At 40.1% G+C, this 20,293-nt stretch overlaps 1 protein-coding gene across 1 annotated transcript in view; it reads right to left on the bottom strand.

Moving 5' to 3' along the window:
• The window catches only part of lig1 (ligase I, DNA, ATP-dependent), a 70,979-nt gene that overhangs the window by 18,599 nt on the left and 32,087 nt on the right, over positions 1-20,293 (bottom strand). The window contains exons 19-23 of the mRNA XM_085141476.1: positions 16,749-16,859; positions 13,038-13,109; positions 9,647-9,791; positions 8,955-9,037; positions 6,870-7,022 (exon numbers count right to left, since the gene is read on the bottom strand). Coding sequence (XP_084997602.1) covers positions 6,870-7,022; positions 8,955-9,037; positions 9,647-9,791; positions 13,038-13,109; positions 16,749-16,859 — 564 coding nt within the window. The remainder of the gene's footprint in view (positions 1-6,869; positions 7,023-8,954; positions 9,038-9,646; positions 9,792-13,037; positions 13,110-16,748; positions 16,860-20,293) is intronic.

Here is a 20,293-nt window from a genome sequence, read left to right as displayed (position 1 = left end):
CCCATCCAATTCAGGAGAGTATGGAGCGCTCACTGTAGCTGAATGGGTTCCCTGTGGTTTCCTCCCACAAAGACATGCTTGGAAAGTTAATATATCTTATGTGACCATCTGTGAGAATGTGGGTGCATGTGGTTGTATCCACATTTGCCCTGTGATGGACTGAATAGCTCAGAGTTGATAGATGGAAATCTATGGGTTTTATTTCGTTTTAGCCTTGCCAAACATGCCCGAGGAGGCATCGGTTCATTGAGACCGACTGTATGTCAAATGCTTTTACAAAATGTTTGTATTTTTAAACACACGGTCTAAATCCTGCCCCTGACAACTAGCCCTAATATTACTTTTAGTAACAAACAAACACTGAAACTAATAAAAATGGATCCAAAACTAAACATTGACAGCTGTGCATGAATGTCCTCGTCTCTTGCACGCTCTGCACGCCTATTTTCTTTCTCCCGTATGTGGGAATTTTGCGTTTGTGAGGTGTGTGTGTGTGTGTGCATGTGTGTGTTTTTAATTTCTTCATGGTGGAGAAAAGGTTGTGTGGCTCAGGTCCTATTTGTTTGGCAGCACTTTTCTTTTCCAATATGCTTTCTTATTTTTCTATTTTGACGAAAACCTCTCAGCTTGCTGCTCTGAGTCATTCCTGCCTGCCTAATATCAAGCTCCTGCCAAAGACTGCAAACTGTAAATACACTTCTAAGGTATTTTAATGGGCTCACAGAGAACAGACTCAACAAACAATCATTTAATGAGATGCGTGTTGACATAACTACCAGTATTTGTTAGAAAAACCTAGCAGATTAAAGGCAAACCAGTGGCTTCGATGTACATTAATAAACTGTCGACATAAAGTGGAGAAGACTGAGATTTAGATCTTGTTTTCCTCTGTGAAAGTCCTCAATACTACAGTATTTCAGTACTGGTCATTAACAAATTACCACTGAGTCAGTCTTAACTATGTATAAGTGCTGGTTTCTCATTGTGCACAATTACTTTACAAGCACTTGTTTTAATCATTTAAATGACTGTAAATAGCTAAATGTATCTCTCAGCTGTCACCTTCCATTTCATTAGTGTCCCTTTTTCTTCTCTGTGACAGCAGCCTGTGTGAACTGTGTGTCCACAGCAGCAGCACTGCTCCAAAATCTGCTGCTCACTCAAGGACACTTCACAGGACATACAGGTGAAATTACATTTGGGAGATGGAAATGTGGTTTAGATTCTGCTTTCGGCTACAGAGAGGGTTACTGAAGTGTACAATGTCAAAGACAAAACATTTATTCCTTTGTTGTTTAGCTGACACTGGAGAGCAAAGGGAAGATGAGTGCAGCACACAGGAGAAGTGGATGCTGCAGTCACATGGCACACACTGACAACTGCAGAAAAGATTAACGGCGTGTTTCCATGTGCTCACTCATCTCACACACATGTGAAAAAGTATGTACACTCCAATTTTACTGAACATAGCTGTCCACGTGAGACGTTTAGACAGGAAACATGATCTGAAGTATTTTTTTTTCTTTCATTGTACAAAAACAACTGCAGGAGTTGAGTGCTGCTAAAACTGAAATGCAAGTTCAACACGTTACACGACTTTCAGACCCATCTAATAAGATGGTCTCGAGACCGATCTTGGTCTTGTCTTGGTCTCGATACCCTCTTGGTCTTGGTTTAGACGGTCTTGACTACAAGTCTAGCTTAACCACAGTTAAAGTTGGTCATCTTAAACAACAAAAAGCCTTTAAAAGCTAAATGCCCTTTAATGAAGTTGGAAATGAGCGGAAAAGAAATCAGGAAAAATGTTAAGACTGTTTTACAGTCAGACACTTCGCTTAGAGCCGTGGGAAGGGCCTTGAAGGTGGGGGTGCTGTAGTGTGTTACAAAGGTTGTCAGTCCTGCAACTAGCAGACCCCGCTGCACACAGCAGACACGAATGAACACCCGAAACTGAACTGAACCGCTCAGAACAGCCGAGAAAAAAAATACAGCGGCTTGCACACAACAGAACACTAAGTAAACTGCACACGACGGACACACACATCAGTCATACTATGAGGTTTGTTAAGACGAAGCAGTGAAGACATACAATAAAACTATTTGTGCACTGCTGACCAAAACCTATCAAAATATGGAGCCAAATTTATAAGTACCCTTTTGGTAACAAAGGCAGAACTGTGAAATTACTGCTTGATTACAATATTAAACTGCACAGCGGCAGCTCATAAGTCAAAGCCTGACCTTCATCTGGGTGCAGGTTATAATACTCAAAATGTGACTTGGTGCTCAGAAGTTTAGGCGATAAATGTCGATGAGGACATTTAGCTAGAGAGAGGTACTGGCTGATAGCTAATTTTGAAAAATGCACCACTTCTAGGGATGTCCAGTAACGTCATTTAACCATGATGCTTTTAAAAGGGGGAAACAAAAAGTACTTTTATTTATTTTACCCCCAGTTTTCCTTTTGCAATTGGAGGTGCTGCACCACTGGCAATACCCCCACTTCTCTTGGTGTTGGTTAGGCTGATATCAATACATTTGTTCACCAAAGACAGTTAAATGAGTCATTTGATTGATTTGGTACTTTCCTTCTGAAGTGGAGCCTAAAAATAAGTCAACAATGCAGCTATATGTGATCTAATGTGTCCTTGAGGCAAGAATAGTGCCACTGAGTTGTGAAAATTCTCATGGTGACCTAAAAAATTTAAGTCAGTTTAATAATCTTTAGGCCTTTTGATTACTTGTTAAAGTCATTTTAAGACTTTCTAAAGACCCTGTAAACATAGGTGACCTAAAGTAATGCCTGACTGCCTCAGTCAACTGAAGAGCCTCCTCTGTAAACATGGTTTAAATGACGCCCTTCGTCTTTGAGAACTTTTGCTGAAATTTACTGTTAATGAAAAAAAGGCATCTGTCCAGAAAACATTGGCTTTGTTAATCCTTTACGTCTGTGAGAGTGTCAGCAACACTTACATCTTTCTTTCCGTTTTATGTGTCAACATGAATAAAAATGGAAAATGAATGACACTGCCTACAAAGTCCAAATTGTTTCCAAGCCTGAAAAATAACAAGTAGCCCAATAAGTGCCAAAACATCAGTCAGTCAGCTTGCAACTTAGTTATACAGTTTTTGGCTCTGGCTTTTGAAGACTGTCCCCATGTATTTACTGTGCATGGAGGAGGTGATGCTCCAACATGACTTTAGAAAAGCACAAAGTGTAACTGCCAAGTTGCATGTCAGAGAATTTAGTCAGTACAGCACATATTGTATGGGACATCACGCCCCCGTGTGTCCTGGCTGAAGAAACCTGTATTAATGCCTTTAAAGTGGATGACCTGTGATAGCATGCGTATGGCCCCGCCTACACATATACCCCATGTCATCACAGTCATCCCTCAGTTCTTATCCTCGTCATCTCGCTAAAAACATTTCTACTGAGTTGGGCTAACTATCTACTCCTAGTTATCTCTGTTGTCTGACTGCTTTAAGTTAGTTTAACTAACCCTGTTGGTGTTAGCTTCCACCGCACAGTTGGTGTGTAGTTTGCTCGCAAGGCGCCAATTTAGAGTCTTCCTGTGCAGTGCTTTGCATTTTGTTATGGATGCTAAACAGAAGCAAGGAAAGCCGAAATCTACTCTTCTCTCCTGTCCTCTGAGACGCTGTTTCTCTATGCACAACAGTGATCCTCACCGGTCACTATGGACGATACACGGAGCCGTCCCTGGCTGCTTATCTGGCCCTGTCCCAAGACCATGGTGCCGGTGGCCCTGCAACACTGCTGTCTAAGCACAACAGATTCTCTGCGTCACAGCTGGATTCATCGAGCTCATGCTTTGCGTATCTAGCCAGAGGTAGAGCTCTGTGTAAACAGAGGCTGTCCCACTGGATTACAGAAGCTCTCTCACTGGCGTACAGCACCAAGGGTCTCGCTTCGCCCCAGGGTATAGGAGCTCATTCCACCAGGGCAAACTCATAGGCTCTTTTTAACACTGTAACTGTAGGTGATATTTGTGCTGCAGCTAGTGGGGCATCACCGCACACTTTTGTTTGGTTTTATCGTTTGTACATTACAGCTCATGCTGTCCTTAAGATGCTGGTGGTCCAACTCCAGTTCAGTGGCTGCTCTGCAGGGCATGTATATATGTCCCATACTATATGTGTTGTACGGAGTGAATCAGCTGAAAGGGAACAAACAGTTACGTTTGTAACTTCTGTTCCCTGAAGGAGAGGAACGAGGTCCAACACAAGGTTCCTCCGCCCCGCAGCTTGGCTTGGTGAGGAGCAGCTATTGAACTGAGGGATGATTGACGAGAGGGGCTATATGAACGCATGTCATCACAGGTCAAAGGTGTGAATACAGGTTTCTTCAGCCAGGACACACAAGGGCATGATATCCCATACAATGTGTGTTGTACCTCTCCTTCTGTTAAGAGAAGCTATAGATGTAATTGTTTGTTCTTCACATAAATGAGCTCAAAATAAAATGGGGGCAAGTGCAATTCACAGTTGGAGATTTTATCTGATCTGAAATTAGCCAAACTCTGAACAAGTGAGAGTAAGAGTTGGGAGGATTAAAACATATGAGCAAGACTGGACGCTGCAGGCCAAGCTGACAGGATAGTTATAAACCTGTCACCTCTGTGGCTCATTCAGCATTTTGGACATTTGGATCTTTGAACTGGAAAACTAAAATAAAGAATTACTAACAATATACTGAAGAAATCTCCTAAAAATGAAGGATTTTCAAGCACTACAGATAAAATCAACACGAGCAAAAAAAGAAAAGATAGAAAAATCAATGAAGAGCTAAAAACCAGACGACTACAATTTTCACTCCATCTTTTGTTATCCACAGCTTGGGAAATAATTATTTCACCCACTGCCGAATTTGTAACTGTTCAATTTACAAAGAAATGAATGGTCTTTAATTTTTATGGTAGTTTCATTTTAATAAATAGAGAGACTACCAACCAAAAATCTAGAAAATAAAACCCATTACATAAAAGTTATAAATTGATTTGCACATCACTGACTCAAATAAGCATTTGATTCCCAAACTAAATAGTACTTTTTGGAAAAAATCTTGTTGGAAAGCACAGCGGGAAGATGTTTCTTGCAGTTAGTCAGTGGGTTTACACACATCTGTGGAGGGATTTTGGCCCTTTCTTCTTTATAGAAAGTCTATAAATGTTTCAGGCTTCTTGGCTGTCGCCTCAGCTCTGTCCACAGATTCTCTATAGGATTGAGGTTTGCAGAGGTCACTCCGTGACTTTAATGTGCTTCTTCTTCCTTTGCTGCCTTAGCAATGTGTTAAGCGATATGGTGGTCATTGTTACACAACCCATTAAAGTGTTCTGGGTAAAGTAAAGGTGTTCTCAGGCAAGATTTTCATGGCTCCGTCCAGTACCCTTATCAGAAAAACAGCCCCAAAGCATAACATTTCCACCTCCGTGCCTGTCTGTTAGGACAATGTTTATACTCAGGACCGTACTCAGCATTTCTCTTCTTCCAAATACAGCAGAGTTTGATTTTGGTTTCATCTGACCACAGCACTTCCTCCCTCGCCTTCTCTGAATCAATTAGATTTTCCCTGGCAAACACCAAGTACTAAATCATGTTTTGCTTGGGGACAAAATACCTATTTTACTCACTGACATGCAAATCAATTTATAACATTTACGTGGTTTTTTTCTGGATTTTTGTTTGATGTTCTCACCCCATTAAAATGAAACAACTATAAACATCACAAACTGTTCGTTTCTTTTTAAGCGAGCAAACTTACAAATTTAGCAGTGGATCAAACAATTATTTCCCCCACTGTACATCTGCCTGGCTGTACTTACTCAGGATAGTGATCTCAAATATGAACTCCATTTACAGATGAAAAAGCTTGAAAAAGAGAAAACTACCAGCATTGCCCGAATAGTTAACGTGGCTCTTTAACGGTCGCTTTAACCTCCATCGGCTCCACTGGAGCATCTCATGGGCCAAAAGCGTAAACGCTGCGGTTGTACCAATGAGCTCCCAGGTGTGAATGTGTGTAAGTAGATGTTGTAGAAAGAGTGTGTGTTCGCTGCTCTCTAAATCCCTTTTCTCCGGATAAAGACATAAAAGTTATAGAGACTGAAAAAAATGGAGATGAAAGGTTTTAGGAGGACAGAGGAGAGGCTGAATTTATGCTCTGTGCTGGAGTCATACTCTGACTTGTTCACACTGTCATTATCTCACACACGTACAAATACACACACTGAAGCGGTCACGCATGTTCCAATATATGCTTACACCTTATTCCAAGACGCATCCAGTCACACCTCCACACTTGGGGACACAACGATTTTCCTCTAACTCGGATTTCAGGGGAAGCACGACAGTTCAAAGCACGAAACAGACTCACAAACACAGCTCCCACACACATAAGAGGCAAAAGCAGCACACATACACACAGAAAAACCTTCGCACTTAATTAACACTCCACACTTTCGAGCACCTTAATACAAAGATGTGAAATATGCATTGCACAGAAGACAAACAATAAAATATGTCAAAATTAATTATCTTTAGGCAGAAAATTAGCTGCACTATTAAAGACCTTTTCTCACAATCACACATCACACGTTTACATGCACCAAAAGCCACAGGTCAAAATTTAATTACACTGATTAACATTTTGAGTTGAAGGACTCAACAGCTGCCTGGAAATGTTGACACACTTGTTCTGGATGAAAATATTAAAATAGTGTCTCTGGAGACGTTTAATGTGGAACGCCAGGAATGCAAGGCCATTCAAAGATGTTTATAGAGCGCAGATATTCCTTACAAGATGCCTATGTTTGTTTTTTACATAGACATAAGACAAAAAACACACATACCTTGCAGACAGACTGGAACTCTTCATTTTCTTCATCGTAACAAGCCAGCAGGAATCCCCCATAGGTGCCTGTCCTTTTTCCTTTCCCCAGATAGGCCCCAATCACACACAGGTCCACTGTGTCTCCAACTCCCTCCAAGTAGTCCTTCTTCAACTGGGGGATAACAGCATGCGAGAAATACATTCATGAATAAATCACCCCAGGTTTTGGTCATTGTTCAACACAGGCAAATAAAAAGTGCGACTTTAAATGTCTGCAATTTAAAAAAAAATAAAATAAAAAAAATTATAGTGTTAAATGAGTAATCAGTTATGACTCCAGAGTGTATGAATTATCTGTGCATAAATTAAATGCCTGAGGGTATGTTCATGTGTTTTGTTTTTTTATACAGTATGAACCGTCACAGTTTTTGAATGCTGCGTGAATTAGTTGAAAACCTGATAGTTTAAAAATGTCCTCCAGAAATTCAAACTCAGTTTGGATGAAACCCTTTTAAACAACAGTGTAATCAACTTTGGTGTGCAGAAAAGAAAAAACCAAATTCAAAATCTGTTACATTTATCTGTGTTTATATTTCTGAGCAGAAACCTGAGAAAAAAAATGTCTGTAATTAGAATACCAGGTACGGATAAAAAATCCTAGACTTTGATGCTGAAAATCGAAAACGTGATTTCGACTCGGCAGATATTCCCTTCAAGGCTGTCTCATCGTGCACCTCTGCACACCTTTGGTGAGATCACCCTCTTTCAGTCCCGTTCCCTCCCCTTGTTCTTGCGCTTCTATGACGTATACTAGAACTTCTCCAGTGTGTCAAAATGGCGCTCAATAAACTTTACCATCATTTTGGAGAAAAGGAAATCTCAAAAAAGTCTCAAGAAGGCAAATCTGGTGAGCGAAGGCTGTCTAGGTATGCTGAGTGCTTACAGATGCTGCTGCAAAGTTCATGTTTCTGATTAATCTTTTCACTTGAACAGAGCTAGGCATTGAAAATCTCACCATTAGAGATGAAGTCACAGTCCACATCCATGTGAATATCAAACTTATAAATCAGTGACATAGTAACTCATTTTCCTCATTAGCATCTCATGGAATTGGTCATTATTGGTATTAGTATAATAGTAAAAGTATAATTAGCAATATTAAGGTCTCAACCAACATGATCACCTCATCTATGATCATGCTCATCTCCATCTGTATGCAACATGTGCTAATAAATAATTTGGCATTTCTGTAAGTTTGTTGAATATAAAAAATCCAACAGAATCAAGCTATGATAGCTTTATTAAATATTGTTAAAAAGATCAGGAGTAAGAATTTGGTAAAAGTGTAAATCGTGTGCATGAAGGTTATGTGAGAAAACTGCCTGTAAAATGGCAAAAGTGATCTTGAGCACAGCTTGGACTCATTAGAAGATAATTGTTTTTGGATGAAGACCAATTAGGTGATCATTGTGTTTCCAGTTTGAGTACATTTTGACTGGTACAGTAGGAGGAGCAGCGATTCTTTTGAATTATGGAAAGACAGATGATGGCTGCTTCACTATGGCATAAGCAAATAAACAAAACAAAAATAAACAGCAAATATCAAATGAGCAGGCTTCTGATTGTACTCTACATCTGACATATTACCTGTGGGCTTGAAAAACCGCAGATTCCTCAAGTGGAAACCTTTAAAAATTGCTTGGGTTGTAGCCAGAGTCTTAGCTCTCATCGTCATTACTGATCCAACGACTGAAAGTCATGTCAGTTTGACAAAGAAGTTGTGAAAGTAGTTTGTTTTGGGCTTGTCTTCCGGGGAGTGCAAGATAAGATGACCTTAAAGGCTTTACCTTTAAATCAAGTACGATTTGGCATTTTACTTGGCAAATGTTGGGGCTTTCCAAGCATACCATGAAGCAAATAATGGTCTTTCTATAGTCACTCTATATATGTGTGTTTGTGTCATAACTTTATGATAGGGTAAGTGCACATCCACGTTGTTAGGCAGTGTGTGTGTGTGTGTGTGTGTGTGTGTGTGAGAGAGACGTGAATGTAAATGAATAATGGGTAACAAAACTGAAGCGCATGACCACACATAAACACACACCTTGAGCCAATTATGAGAGCGCTTGGCAATTTCATAGGTGGCATCCTTCTCTAGAGTCTTCACCATGAGGCCCTCGCAGGACTCTAAACACACAAACAGATTAATACTCCAACTCACGATTCCTGCTACGCAGAAAGGAAATTAAGAGATTATCTTTCAGATACATAAAAGGTCTTTGTTTTCTTTTGAAATACACAAAACAAAAGCAGGTTGAGGACACAAAGACAGCCAGTGGACAAGGACACCGGCGTATAACTCAAAGAGACGCACGGGAAACACAGCTCTATGTGCTTCCTCGTAAACAGAGCCAGACAGACACAACGCAAGAAAATTCAATTACACAACTAACAAGTCCTGTCTCTCTTATGCAAACACACAACACAACAAACACACACGCCAAACAAAGGGACGGCATGCAGGGAAAGGACGACTACTACACACAAAGCCCTCGCACAAAATCACAAATGAAATGAATCTCTCGCACAGCACCCCCACACACACACACACACACACACACACCCACAAAAGGTTCAAGACGCACAGGGACAGCAGGCGAGGAAAAAAAGTACACAGTTGGTGCACACACAAAAAAGTTATGAGACACAAAGAGACAGCAGGAAGGAAAACAAGTAAGAAAGCCTGTCTCCATCTAACCGGCACGTATACGCACACACACACACACACACACACACCTCGGACAGATTGCTCCAGGAACTCGGCGATGGTGTCGGTGTTGTCGGAGTCGATGGATCGGGCAAACACAAACTCTCCCTCCACCTCTGAGAAGCTTTCTCTCAGTAGAGCCCGACGCCGACACAATGGCTGTCGCACCAGGGACTAAACACAACACACACACACAGAAACACATACACAATTACAAATGGCAAAACTGTATCATTACAACCATTTCCTCTCTATAGCTCGGAGCCTTGCGATGACAAGGATGAAATGCCATCTCAACCATCTACCCACTCATACACAAACACACAGTCTCAGAGTATACTCACAGACACACAGCCACGGCAGCTTTGGGCACACATACAAACACCCACACGTATACATGTGCACGCACAGCCACACACACGAGCAGCCTTAAATCTGCAGAACATACAGTCTTATGCGCGATTTATACCCTTACTCGAAATGTATGCAGACAATGAGGCCGACGCAGCCTGCAACGTTCTGCAATTACACCTTCGGTGATTGTTCTATGCTACAGTATTGACTTTCTTTTACACTTACATATATGCACTTTTCCACAATCAATGGCGATTGAAGCTTGTACGAGATAAACAAAGGCTTACTGCAATTTTTCCTCAACCTGTAAGGGAACTGGGGGGCCGCTGCCAGCGGGCTGCGGGAGGGGAAAATGTGGAGTGAAGTTGAACAACTATATTTTGTCGGGGGGAATTTCACTGATACTGAACTTTTATTTTAATTCATTTGACTGACAAAAAAAACCAAAACTGTGAGGTGACAGGTGTGAGCTTTATTTGAAAATCACTGCTTTTACTGAAATTACTGCAACTCAGAAAACAGAAGCGTCTACGCACAGATTGGTGGAGCTCTGAAAACAAGGAAATGTCATACTGGCAGACCAAAAGGCTGCTGCTTTTGCATTAAGAGCATGAAAAATAATTACAGCCTATTACATTTTACATTTTGTTTTACAAAAGTTGGTTCACAACATTTCTAGGTAGAGACACGTAACGAGTTTGGTGCAAGCTACGCTACGGCACAGCTAACCTTTCGTTCCACACGTTCTTTGTGAGGATGAGTCTAACCATCTACTAGAGTTTAATTTATCCGTTAAAAATAACTGAAAAGGCCACATATTCTCCTAAATATCACAAGTCAGCCAACACTTGGCTAAAGCAGCAAAGCACCCACATACAGCACTGACAAGAGGACAATACATTAAAGGTCAACAGATGCAGGTTTCATCAATTAATGATGACACTGCAAGGTTTTTTTTATGCTTCATTTTATTCAGCTTAGTCGCAGCACTGAAATGCTGCTGCAATTTCTGTCTGACCAGAAACCCCAAAAGATTGTGGGAAGCTGCGGGGGGATCGTACCCTTAGGAGTTCAGATTTTGACTGGAATTACATTTTTAAACATCTTCACATTGTGTCTACTTTTGACTTTTTGATTATAATTGAGGTACATTTTACATCTATATTGTCATTTGACATGTGTCAATTGCCTGTAGTTGGCAACACATGGATTTATACACTCTGACAGTAGCTTGGCATAACAGCTAGGCAATGCCAATCCTTAATGATGCTCTTGTCTTTATACGTGTCATTGCTCTGAAATAGGACTTGGGCATATTGTGACACGGTGACATGCATTAACACAAATCTGAAGTGTGCTCTGGCATAGAGGATGTTGGACATGCACCTGGTATTTTGCAAGAATATATAGCAGCGAGCAAGAGGGGGAGAAGACTTTAAAGGGCCAAGTTTGGTGCTACATTCACTATCATTTCATCATGTACACCAGGGGTTCTCAAACTTTTTCTAGCATGCCCAATTTCAGAAGGTGAAAGAAGTTCAAGCCCTCCAGCATTCTTGAATTTTACTTAAATGCAGGTCAACACAATTCATCAGCAAATTGTAGATTATTACAGTTAGTTCATTCTGTGCCAAGCCTGCAGTGCCCCACAGGGTTGTAAATGTTTTACAGTAAGAGTGAACATACCCATCTGTAAATACACAACATATTAATTCATATCCATTATTGCGAGAAGTTCTAGCCTAGTTGACAACAGCTCCTTGACCTCTGCCAATCTGCCATATCTACAAAATTCTCTACATTTTTCTAAAGAGAGAATTTCTGTGACTCTTTACAAAGTTTATTTTTTTTCATTCTCTGTGCCGTTCTTCTGTCTCCTTTCTGCACAAGAGTTATGGAGGCTGTGTTGCCAGTGATAAATTGACATTTGGGAAGTATTTTGTGTTCAAACTCAGGAGGACTTGTGTCACTACATGGAATCAAGACTGATTTATAAAAAGAGCAAGTTCAAATCCACCAAGGGAAAGAAATCTCGAAGGATAATGAGACAGATGAAGCTGGACTTGAACTAGTAGTTTGCTGTACGGCTGCCAGCCAGTGCTCATAGAAAGCTTTGTATGAGTCATACAAATCTGTTTACCCCAGTGCGTTAAAACCACAAATTTATTTATTTTCCCTCCTTTTATATTCTTGCCTTAAAAATATGAACCCATCAAAATGAGCATATGCAGTGTATGTGTAATATTAGGTCCCTAAAGTAGATAAATAATTTAAAAAATAGCACCAAGGACATGACCTTGGTGTCCTGTGTGGTGGCTACTGCTGACTAATAGCTCTTGCTGGTTGGTCAGGCCTTAGCAGGGGAGGTAGCTGGTGTGAATAGCATTAAAAAACCCTCCCAGGACAACAACAGCGTTAGCAATGACAAGGACTATAGGGCAAAGGCAATTGGATGTTTCCAATTAATCGAGGAGAGAGATAAAGAAAAAATAAATTCATAAATAAAGGGCAACAGCCATAAAGAAGACAAAGCATGCATATACAGAGAAAAAATAATTCATCACATTTGCATAAACGCCATATTAGGAGGAAGTAGCAATGAAATGGCACAACTTAAGAAGACAGTCTTGGTCTTTTAATTACATAATTTTGTTTCTGTCCACTTGGGAAAACTCACATGGCACCGAAAGATGGAAACAGTAATTAGGATTTTCTTTAGCAGTCTTAAGAAATGTGCTTAAAAACTAAGCTTTATTTGGATAGAAACATATACTCTATCCCACACTCAGTCAGTTACCACCCACTACACTCTCAGACAGACAGGCACACACCTACCCACACACACGCACACACACCCCGTTGGAATTACAATGAGCATTACAATCATTATGTAGTTACGGCCTCCAGAAGCAGCATCATTGGCATTCAGGGACGATGCTGGCAACTTGGCGGGCGACGAGCACGCGGGTACTCACAAACAATAAACACGCGCAGCGGTTTAAAGAAAGAAAACAGGAGCGTTTTAAGAGATCTCTGGGAAAAATTTTCATCATCACTAGGTCTTACCTCGCCATTGAGGTAGAGGAGGTCGAAGGCGTACACACACACTTGGACTTTGATCTCTGATGCATCCACATCCTGCAGGGAGACATCAACACACATGGATACATTTTAATATTTTTCCCTTTGACAAAAATATGCAAATAGATGCATCTTATTCACAAATCGCTACATCCAACCTTGGGACTTGTTACAAAGAGCTCTTTGATTTCTCTCCCCGTTCGCGTTGAAAGTTAACCACCCAGCCTTTCCGTCTTCCTCTTAACAGTGTCACACCTCCCTGTTGTGTTCGCCCTCTCTCAGCCTATTACTTCCTGCTCCTCTGCTCACTTCACTCACCTCTTCTGCTTCTCCTACTCTCACCTTTCTTGAACCTCATCCTGTTTATTCCACTCCTTGTTTACCCCTGCTGGTTTCTACTTTCCCGACTCGACCTTATTACTGGGTTTCCAGCACACCCCTGATGGAACCCAAGGAATGTTGAATTCCGGGGATAAGGCTCCACAAGCGATTTACAAATCCATTACTCTGTCTGTGAAACCATTCTTTATTAGATACTAGCTTGTTTCAAACTAGTGATGTATGAAATCAGGTTGCATCAAAATTTAAAAAGGTACCCCTGTGCAGTTTTTGACCACTAGCAGCACAATAAAGCAACTTTCCAGAGAATATTTCAGGAGCATTTGTTTGCATGCAATCACAGCAATACACATTCTTAACTCCTGATTTCAAACAATCCCAGTTTTCTGCAATGGCAGTGACATGCCAAGAAGTGCAATGTGGCACAGACTGACTCAGATGGCTACCATTAATGAATCTGCCAGTTGTGGACCTGTGAGGTGTCGGCTTCTGAGACTACAGACTCTTCCTCAGTTGTGCATTATGGTCTCCCAGTTCTCCTTCTATTCTGGTTAGACTGCGAATTTGAGAAGGGAGCAGTGCCCATGGCAGCATGAAATCTTCAGTTTTTTGGCAGGCTTAAAACAAAATCACTGACCACTTTTATAAAAATATTCTTTTTTTGGACTGTAATTGAACCCACAGAGGCTGATGCACAACAGAAACAGTTTCTGCTGTGCTACCATACTTAGAAAAGGCTGATTAGTCAGCGTTGATAAAGATAATAAACTTCGCTTAACTAACAACTGGGACTCAACTGATGGCTTCTGATAACAAGCCTCTGTTTGCCTATTTGGGATACTTTATTAATAGTCATTATTTATTTCAGATGTATATAACCTTTCCAAGTAAATATTCTTAAGTCATCTCAAAATAAGGTTAAAAAGTTTAAAAACCACTGTTCAAATGTGTTTATATACGTGAAAAGAAAACATCAATACCACAGCTGATCATAAGGGATCTGATTATTTTAAGTATGAAACACTCTTCAAACAAACTTTGCCTCCTAAGTTTATTCTCAAGCCAACTACTGTTGTTTTAAACAGATCATCATGATCATTAACATCAGTGTACTGAAAGCCTACTTGCCCACGTGGCCTAAATTACTCCCTCCAAGCCTAAGCATGGCGATTTTAAAGATTTAAGGTTTTTTTTTTAAAGGCATGAACTACAACAACTAACTATGTAATAGGGGTGGGGGGGGAAAATCGATACTGTGTAGTATCGTGATATTTTGTTTGCTAATAATGTATCGATACAGGGACAGCAGAAATTGATATTTTGTTACAAAAAAAGTTTTTGTGGACTGGAACATGCTCTGACTTCAAAAAGAAAGAAAAGAAAGAACGAGTACAGCCTTGGGGATGCTGGACTCTGACTCTCCTTGTGTGTGTGTTTTTTTAAGTTTTTTAAATTTTGGGCACAGTAAACAACGTGAGTTTGAGTTCATACTTCATCGAGCATTTTGCACCGCGGAGCGGGCACGGCGATTTTAAAGATTTAAGGTTTTTTTTTTAAAGGCATGAACTACAACAACTAACTATGTAATAGGGGTGGGGGGGAAAATCGATACTGTGTAGTATCGTGATATTTTGTTTGCTAATAATGTATCGATACAGGGACAGCAGAAATCGATATTTTGTTACAAAAAAAGTTTTTGTGGACTGGAACATGCTCTGACTTCAGAGCATGTTGATCAGCTCCTTTTTCTGAGCAAGAATCCTGACATTCCTTCACTGTCCAAATGTGTTCAACTTTTCTTTTGGCAGCAATAAACATGACAGTTTACTTATTTTAATTTAAGACATGTTTTATTTTAATTAAGTTTAAAACTTTTTTTTATTTAATGTAAAATTATATTTTGTTTTAATTTACTTTCAAATTCTTCAGTTGCTGAAGGGGCTGCACTGAAATGAGAGAAAAACTGAGTGTGAGACTTTGATATCAGATAAAATGAATATTGATAAAGTTTACCTTTATGTACAGAATCTGAATATCGCAAAATATTTTAAAAAATTGCAATAATATCGTATCGTGCGTTAAGTATTGTGATAATATTGTATCGTGGGATGTATGGTGATTCCCACCTCTATTGCCCACGTGGCCTAAATTACCCCCTCCAAGCCTAAGCATGGTGATTTTAAAGATTTAAGGGTTTTTTTAAGGCATGAACTACAACAACTAACTATGTAACCCATCAACCTACCAATTTATGTCACTACTAAAGTACAAACTGACACTAAATCTAATCTGTGCCAAATTCCATCTGCAACTAACTTTCATCCATCTGTCACCAACATACAAGAAGCTCATGATGAAATACATACTCAGCTTCATCAACATTTCCTTCAGGTAATTATTAGTTAGATAGATAAGATAGTCAGATTAGATAATTTTGTAAAGTGTGACTTGCAGGTTCAGTTCTCCAAACTTCTGTGAGTGATCTGATAAGGACTGGATGAAAGAATTAAACAGCAACGACTAAAAAAAAAAAAAAAAAAAAAAAAATTGACAAAAAAACACCGCAATCTTTAAACCTGAAGGATTTTTCTCTCTTTAATTCTTCTTTTCACACCCTCATTACTTTCCTCTCTGCTCATTAATAATGTTTAATTAGTGCATATCGGGTTTCATCTCCTCAGCAGAAATATTTCATTTCAGGAAGCGTGCTTGTGGTATTGAAGTAGTTGAGATGTTACAGAATGCCAGAAGGGCAAAACAATCAGTATGTGCATCAAAGCGTCATTACAAATAATCATAGTTTCACGGTGGCAGTAACAGTATCCAAAAAAAAAAAGAAAAAGGAAAAGAAAAAGTCATCAAGATAATCATTTTCAGCAATTTCCATCACCATGTTCTCTGTATTTTCCTCCTCATTTCTCTTTTCCTAATTTACAAGGGTGGCATCATGCATACAAAGAGAAAGTAAAAAGAGCAGTTTCACTCTAATGTGATTGGTGTAGTGGAAAGAGGCCGTTAGTCTGATCAAAACTGAATAAACACCTTGCTGACATTTGCAATCTCAGCCACCACCACCACCCTTCTCGATCCATTTGACTCTTCCTTCTCCTACTTATCAGTCTCCACCTCGTTCTGTCTGCTTTTTCTCCGTCCATCACCCTCAGTCTGCCGGATCATTTCACACTATTATCTCGCTCTACTCTACCTTCAAGTCTTTATCTCTGTCTTGTTTTCTCTCTTCAACCTTTTCACTCCTCCTCCTTTCTCCTCTCATTATCTCCTACTCTCTGCCTTTATGACACCACAGCCATTTGATTTCCCTTTCCTCTTCCCTATTACATCCCGCTCTGTCCATACCTTTCTCTTACGGGTGGTGAGGACCTGGAAGGGCTGGATCTGTTTTTTCTCGTGATCCCAGGCCACCGCCTCAGAGTCCAGGACACAAGATACAACAGAGTCCTTCTTCACCTGCGTGAAAAACCATGACAGAGCAACAAACAAAAATAGATAAACAAAAAGATAAAAGATTGAGATGAGATGAGAAGAGTGAGATGAGAAAGATGAGAAAGATTTTTTATAGATGAAGGGGGGAAAAAGCCAGACTGCATATAGGGAACATCTGCTGTAGCAAACAGAAGACGGCTGGATTTACTTCAATGAGACTTTCAATCTTCTGACAAACTCAGAGATTCAAACTCTGTTCATGTCTTTGAAAAGCGCCAAGTTGAGTCTCATACAGAGGCAATCATACCAGATCGATGTTCAGATCGTTTCAGGACCCGCAGCTGCCCCCAATTTGTTGCCAAATGCTTTGGAAGACCGCATATTAACATTTTTTATGCCCTACATTTATTGCTACTCTTGAGCAGTCATGTCTTATAACTGAAGTTTCTTCTTTTCAGACAGTTTCCAAACTGTTAAGCACGTCCCCTCTTTTGGTCGGACGCCCACGTCTGGTCAAAGGCTTCACCAGAAACATTCTGCAGTTTGTTGTTTATCATTTCTGCATTAACTAAAGGCTTTGGCAGCTGATAGTTATTTCCCTGTGCAGGAAGACACTGATAGGGTTTAAGTTGCGGATAAACCGTCTAGCTCATGGGCAGATTATATTGACCATCACAGCCGAATCCCAAGATCAAACTGAGCAAACTGAGCGGCTGCTAATTAGCTGAGCCACCAAATCATGTGTGAGGCTTTAATCCCTCACTTCCTGGTCAATTCGAGGACCTGTAGGATACCTCGAAATGTCTACATTTCTAATATGAATCAGACTGGGAACTTATTAGCGAAGGAAATCTGAAAGGTAATCAGACACCTAATCAAAGCTAAGCGTAACAGACACTTTAGAGGTAACAGCTTGTTTGCAAACAGTCTGAAATATCAAACACAATCAGTTCTCCTCATAAGGTTATTAGGCTAAGTAATGAATTAATTACTAATTAATGCATCTGTATTAATATTAATGTATTAATATTAATGCATAATTTGAAACTTTAAGGCTCTGTGGTAGCTTGGGGAAAATTGGTTTTCCCTTATTGAAATGCAAAATAATGCAGCAAGGTGCTGTAAAATCTAATCAAACCATCTTCTCCATGCAGGCAACCTGAGTTAGTTTGAAGTTTAACTCAGTCTGCTCACCAAGTGTGTTGGCACACACAAACACACTGCCACGAAATCATAATGTCAAGATAGGCAATGTAAATGATTATCTAAGCATTTTCTTTAATTAACTGTCTGCCACATTAATGATCAGTAATCAATTTCTGAGACAAAAACTTCACATAACCAACATGAGCCATTTTCAAAGCGCAAGAAATTCAGCATCTTAAATTATGAACCATTAACTTCACAAACCCATAAAAAGGAAAATTACTTCAAAAGAAAGAAAGGCAATGCCATCACTCAAATCTATCTCGAGTCATCCAAATAATCAAGCAAAGATGCCAAAATCTGACACTATGTCTGTTTCTTCTTGCAATTTAGGAGGTAATAATGGTGAGAAAGAAAGGTGAGAGACAGAGAAGGAGAAGAAGTCTGAAAATAATCCAAGAAATGCTGGTAAGGGGAGTGCAAAGAGAACAAGGTGAAAGAAGAGGAGCAAGGGAGGAAGGAACCAAAAAAAAAAAGTTAAAGAAAATGTTTTAAAAGTAAGGGAGAAAAAATGGTGCGAAAGAAACAGTGAGAAGGGAGACAGGGATGAGAAGAAACCGAAGGCAAAAACAAAAAAAGGTGAGAGAAGGCACCAGTCAAGATCGTCGACAGGCGATGAAGAGAAAGCGAGAGCAAATACGTAAGAAGTGTAGAGGGAGTGAGAGGAGAAGGGTATAAGTGGCAGAGAGGCAGACCAGAAAGGTGAAATTGCAGACAGGTAGTATCAAAGCTTAAAAAAAGATGAGAAGAAGAGAGGCTGAATAAGACAAGAGTGGAGAAAGAGAGGTGGGGGGGAAAAGAAGAGAGCGAGCCAGGAGTAGCGAAGAATTGAACAAGTATCATCAAGACGTAATGAAGAAGAAAGGCGGGGAATGATTAGACAGGCAGACATGAAGGAAGTGGACGGAGAGAGCAATAAGGTGAGTGTGAGAGACAAAGATCCGTGTAGCTTTTAAAGTTATTAAAAAAAAGGGAGGAAAATATCAGAAAGATGAAAGTCGGTGTGAGGGAAAGTTAGAGTGCAGATGTTATGAGAGAAGATGGGATACAGAGGTTAGATTGACTGAGGTGAGATATGAGCTATCATTTGAGTCATGTTGGCAAAAAGCTACTGTCCAGCAGGATGAGGAAAGAGATTTTACTTTCCTCCCATGTGGCAGAGGTGTGCTAGTTCATGTGAACAGCTCTAAAATCTTAAAACTAAAACAGGGTCAAATAACTTTAATCTTATTGTGAAATACATCTTATTTTAAATAACACAATTAATCCCTAAAGCTCTTTCACAGCAGTCTGCTAGCTTTTGCTTTTTGGATTTTTTAGACTTTTTATATATCTTTTTCATAGCTGACAATATAACATGTCAAAACAGGAAAACCACATAATAATATAATATATAATCGATAACATTAACGGTGGTTTTATGCCACTTAGATGAGCTGGGTCCGGGGTTTGTTACTGTACACCGACTGGAAAGGCTTCCTCGACTACTTAATGGACCAGAGCAGCCGTTAATGTTAGTTCCACCTAAGCGTTTCCTGCTTGATGAGTCAAACTGTCTGAAGTGAAAAGGGTCTCCTAGAAAACTGACAGTAAGGAGATATAAGGGAATGAAAGAAGAGAAAGATAGGAACATCATGCAAATGCTTCTCAGCCAGCTTTCAACCATTTGAATAGGGATGAAGTTAATTAGTTGTGACTTAAACCCACAATGACGTGAGAGTTCACCGTCGTTGGAAAGCATTGAATGTGAAAGAGGATATCAAGAAGTTATAGTGAAACATATAATACAAATATTGTTATTGTTTAACCCTTTACACCCCACAAGTTTCCTGGGTCCCAAGTTAGAACTACCTGTCAGTAAGTATAAGCACATCGACAATTTATCAACTGTTGGCAGACGCAGCCAGTGGGGAGACCAAAACAGACGTGGAGAAGATCTGTCGAGAGCGAAGTGAAGGCCGTCGGAATGACGTGGACCCAGCTAAAGAGAGCAGCCCAGAACAGAGTCCGTTGGCGTGGTGTTGTTGCGGACCTATGCTCCCCCAGGAGTCAACAGGAAAATTGATTTGGCAGACGCAGCCAACAGTCGATGGGAAAGAAGTATTGTAGAGATGAGAATCGAGAACTAGGAAACTGGTTCCAATCTGTCCAGTTCATCAAGCTCATATGCCTCCAAACTTGCTATTTCATTTAAACCAGAATTTTACATGGTTGTCTGAAGGCTGCACAAAGCTGAGCAATGTTGTCCAACT

Source organism: Neolamprologus multifasciatus, chromosome 18 (genome assembly GCF_963576455.1).
Source record: "Neolamprologus multifasciatus chromosome 18, fNeoMul1.2, whole genome shotgun sequence".
Taxonomy (NCBI): Eukaryota; Metazoa; Chordata; class Actinopteri; order Cichliformes; family Cichlidae; genus Neolamprologus; species Neolamprologus multifasciatus.
This window is presented reverse-complemented; position numbering and strand designations above follow the sequence as displayed.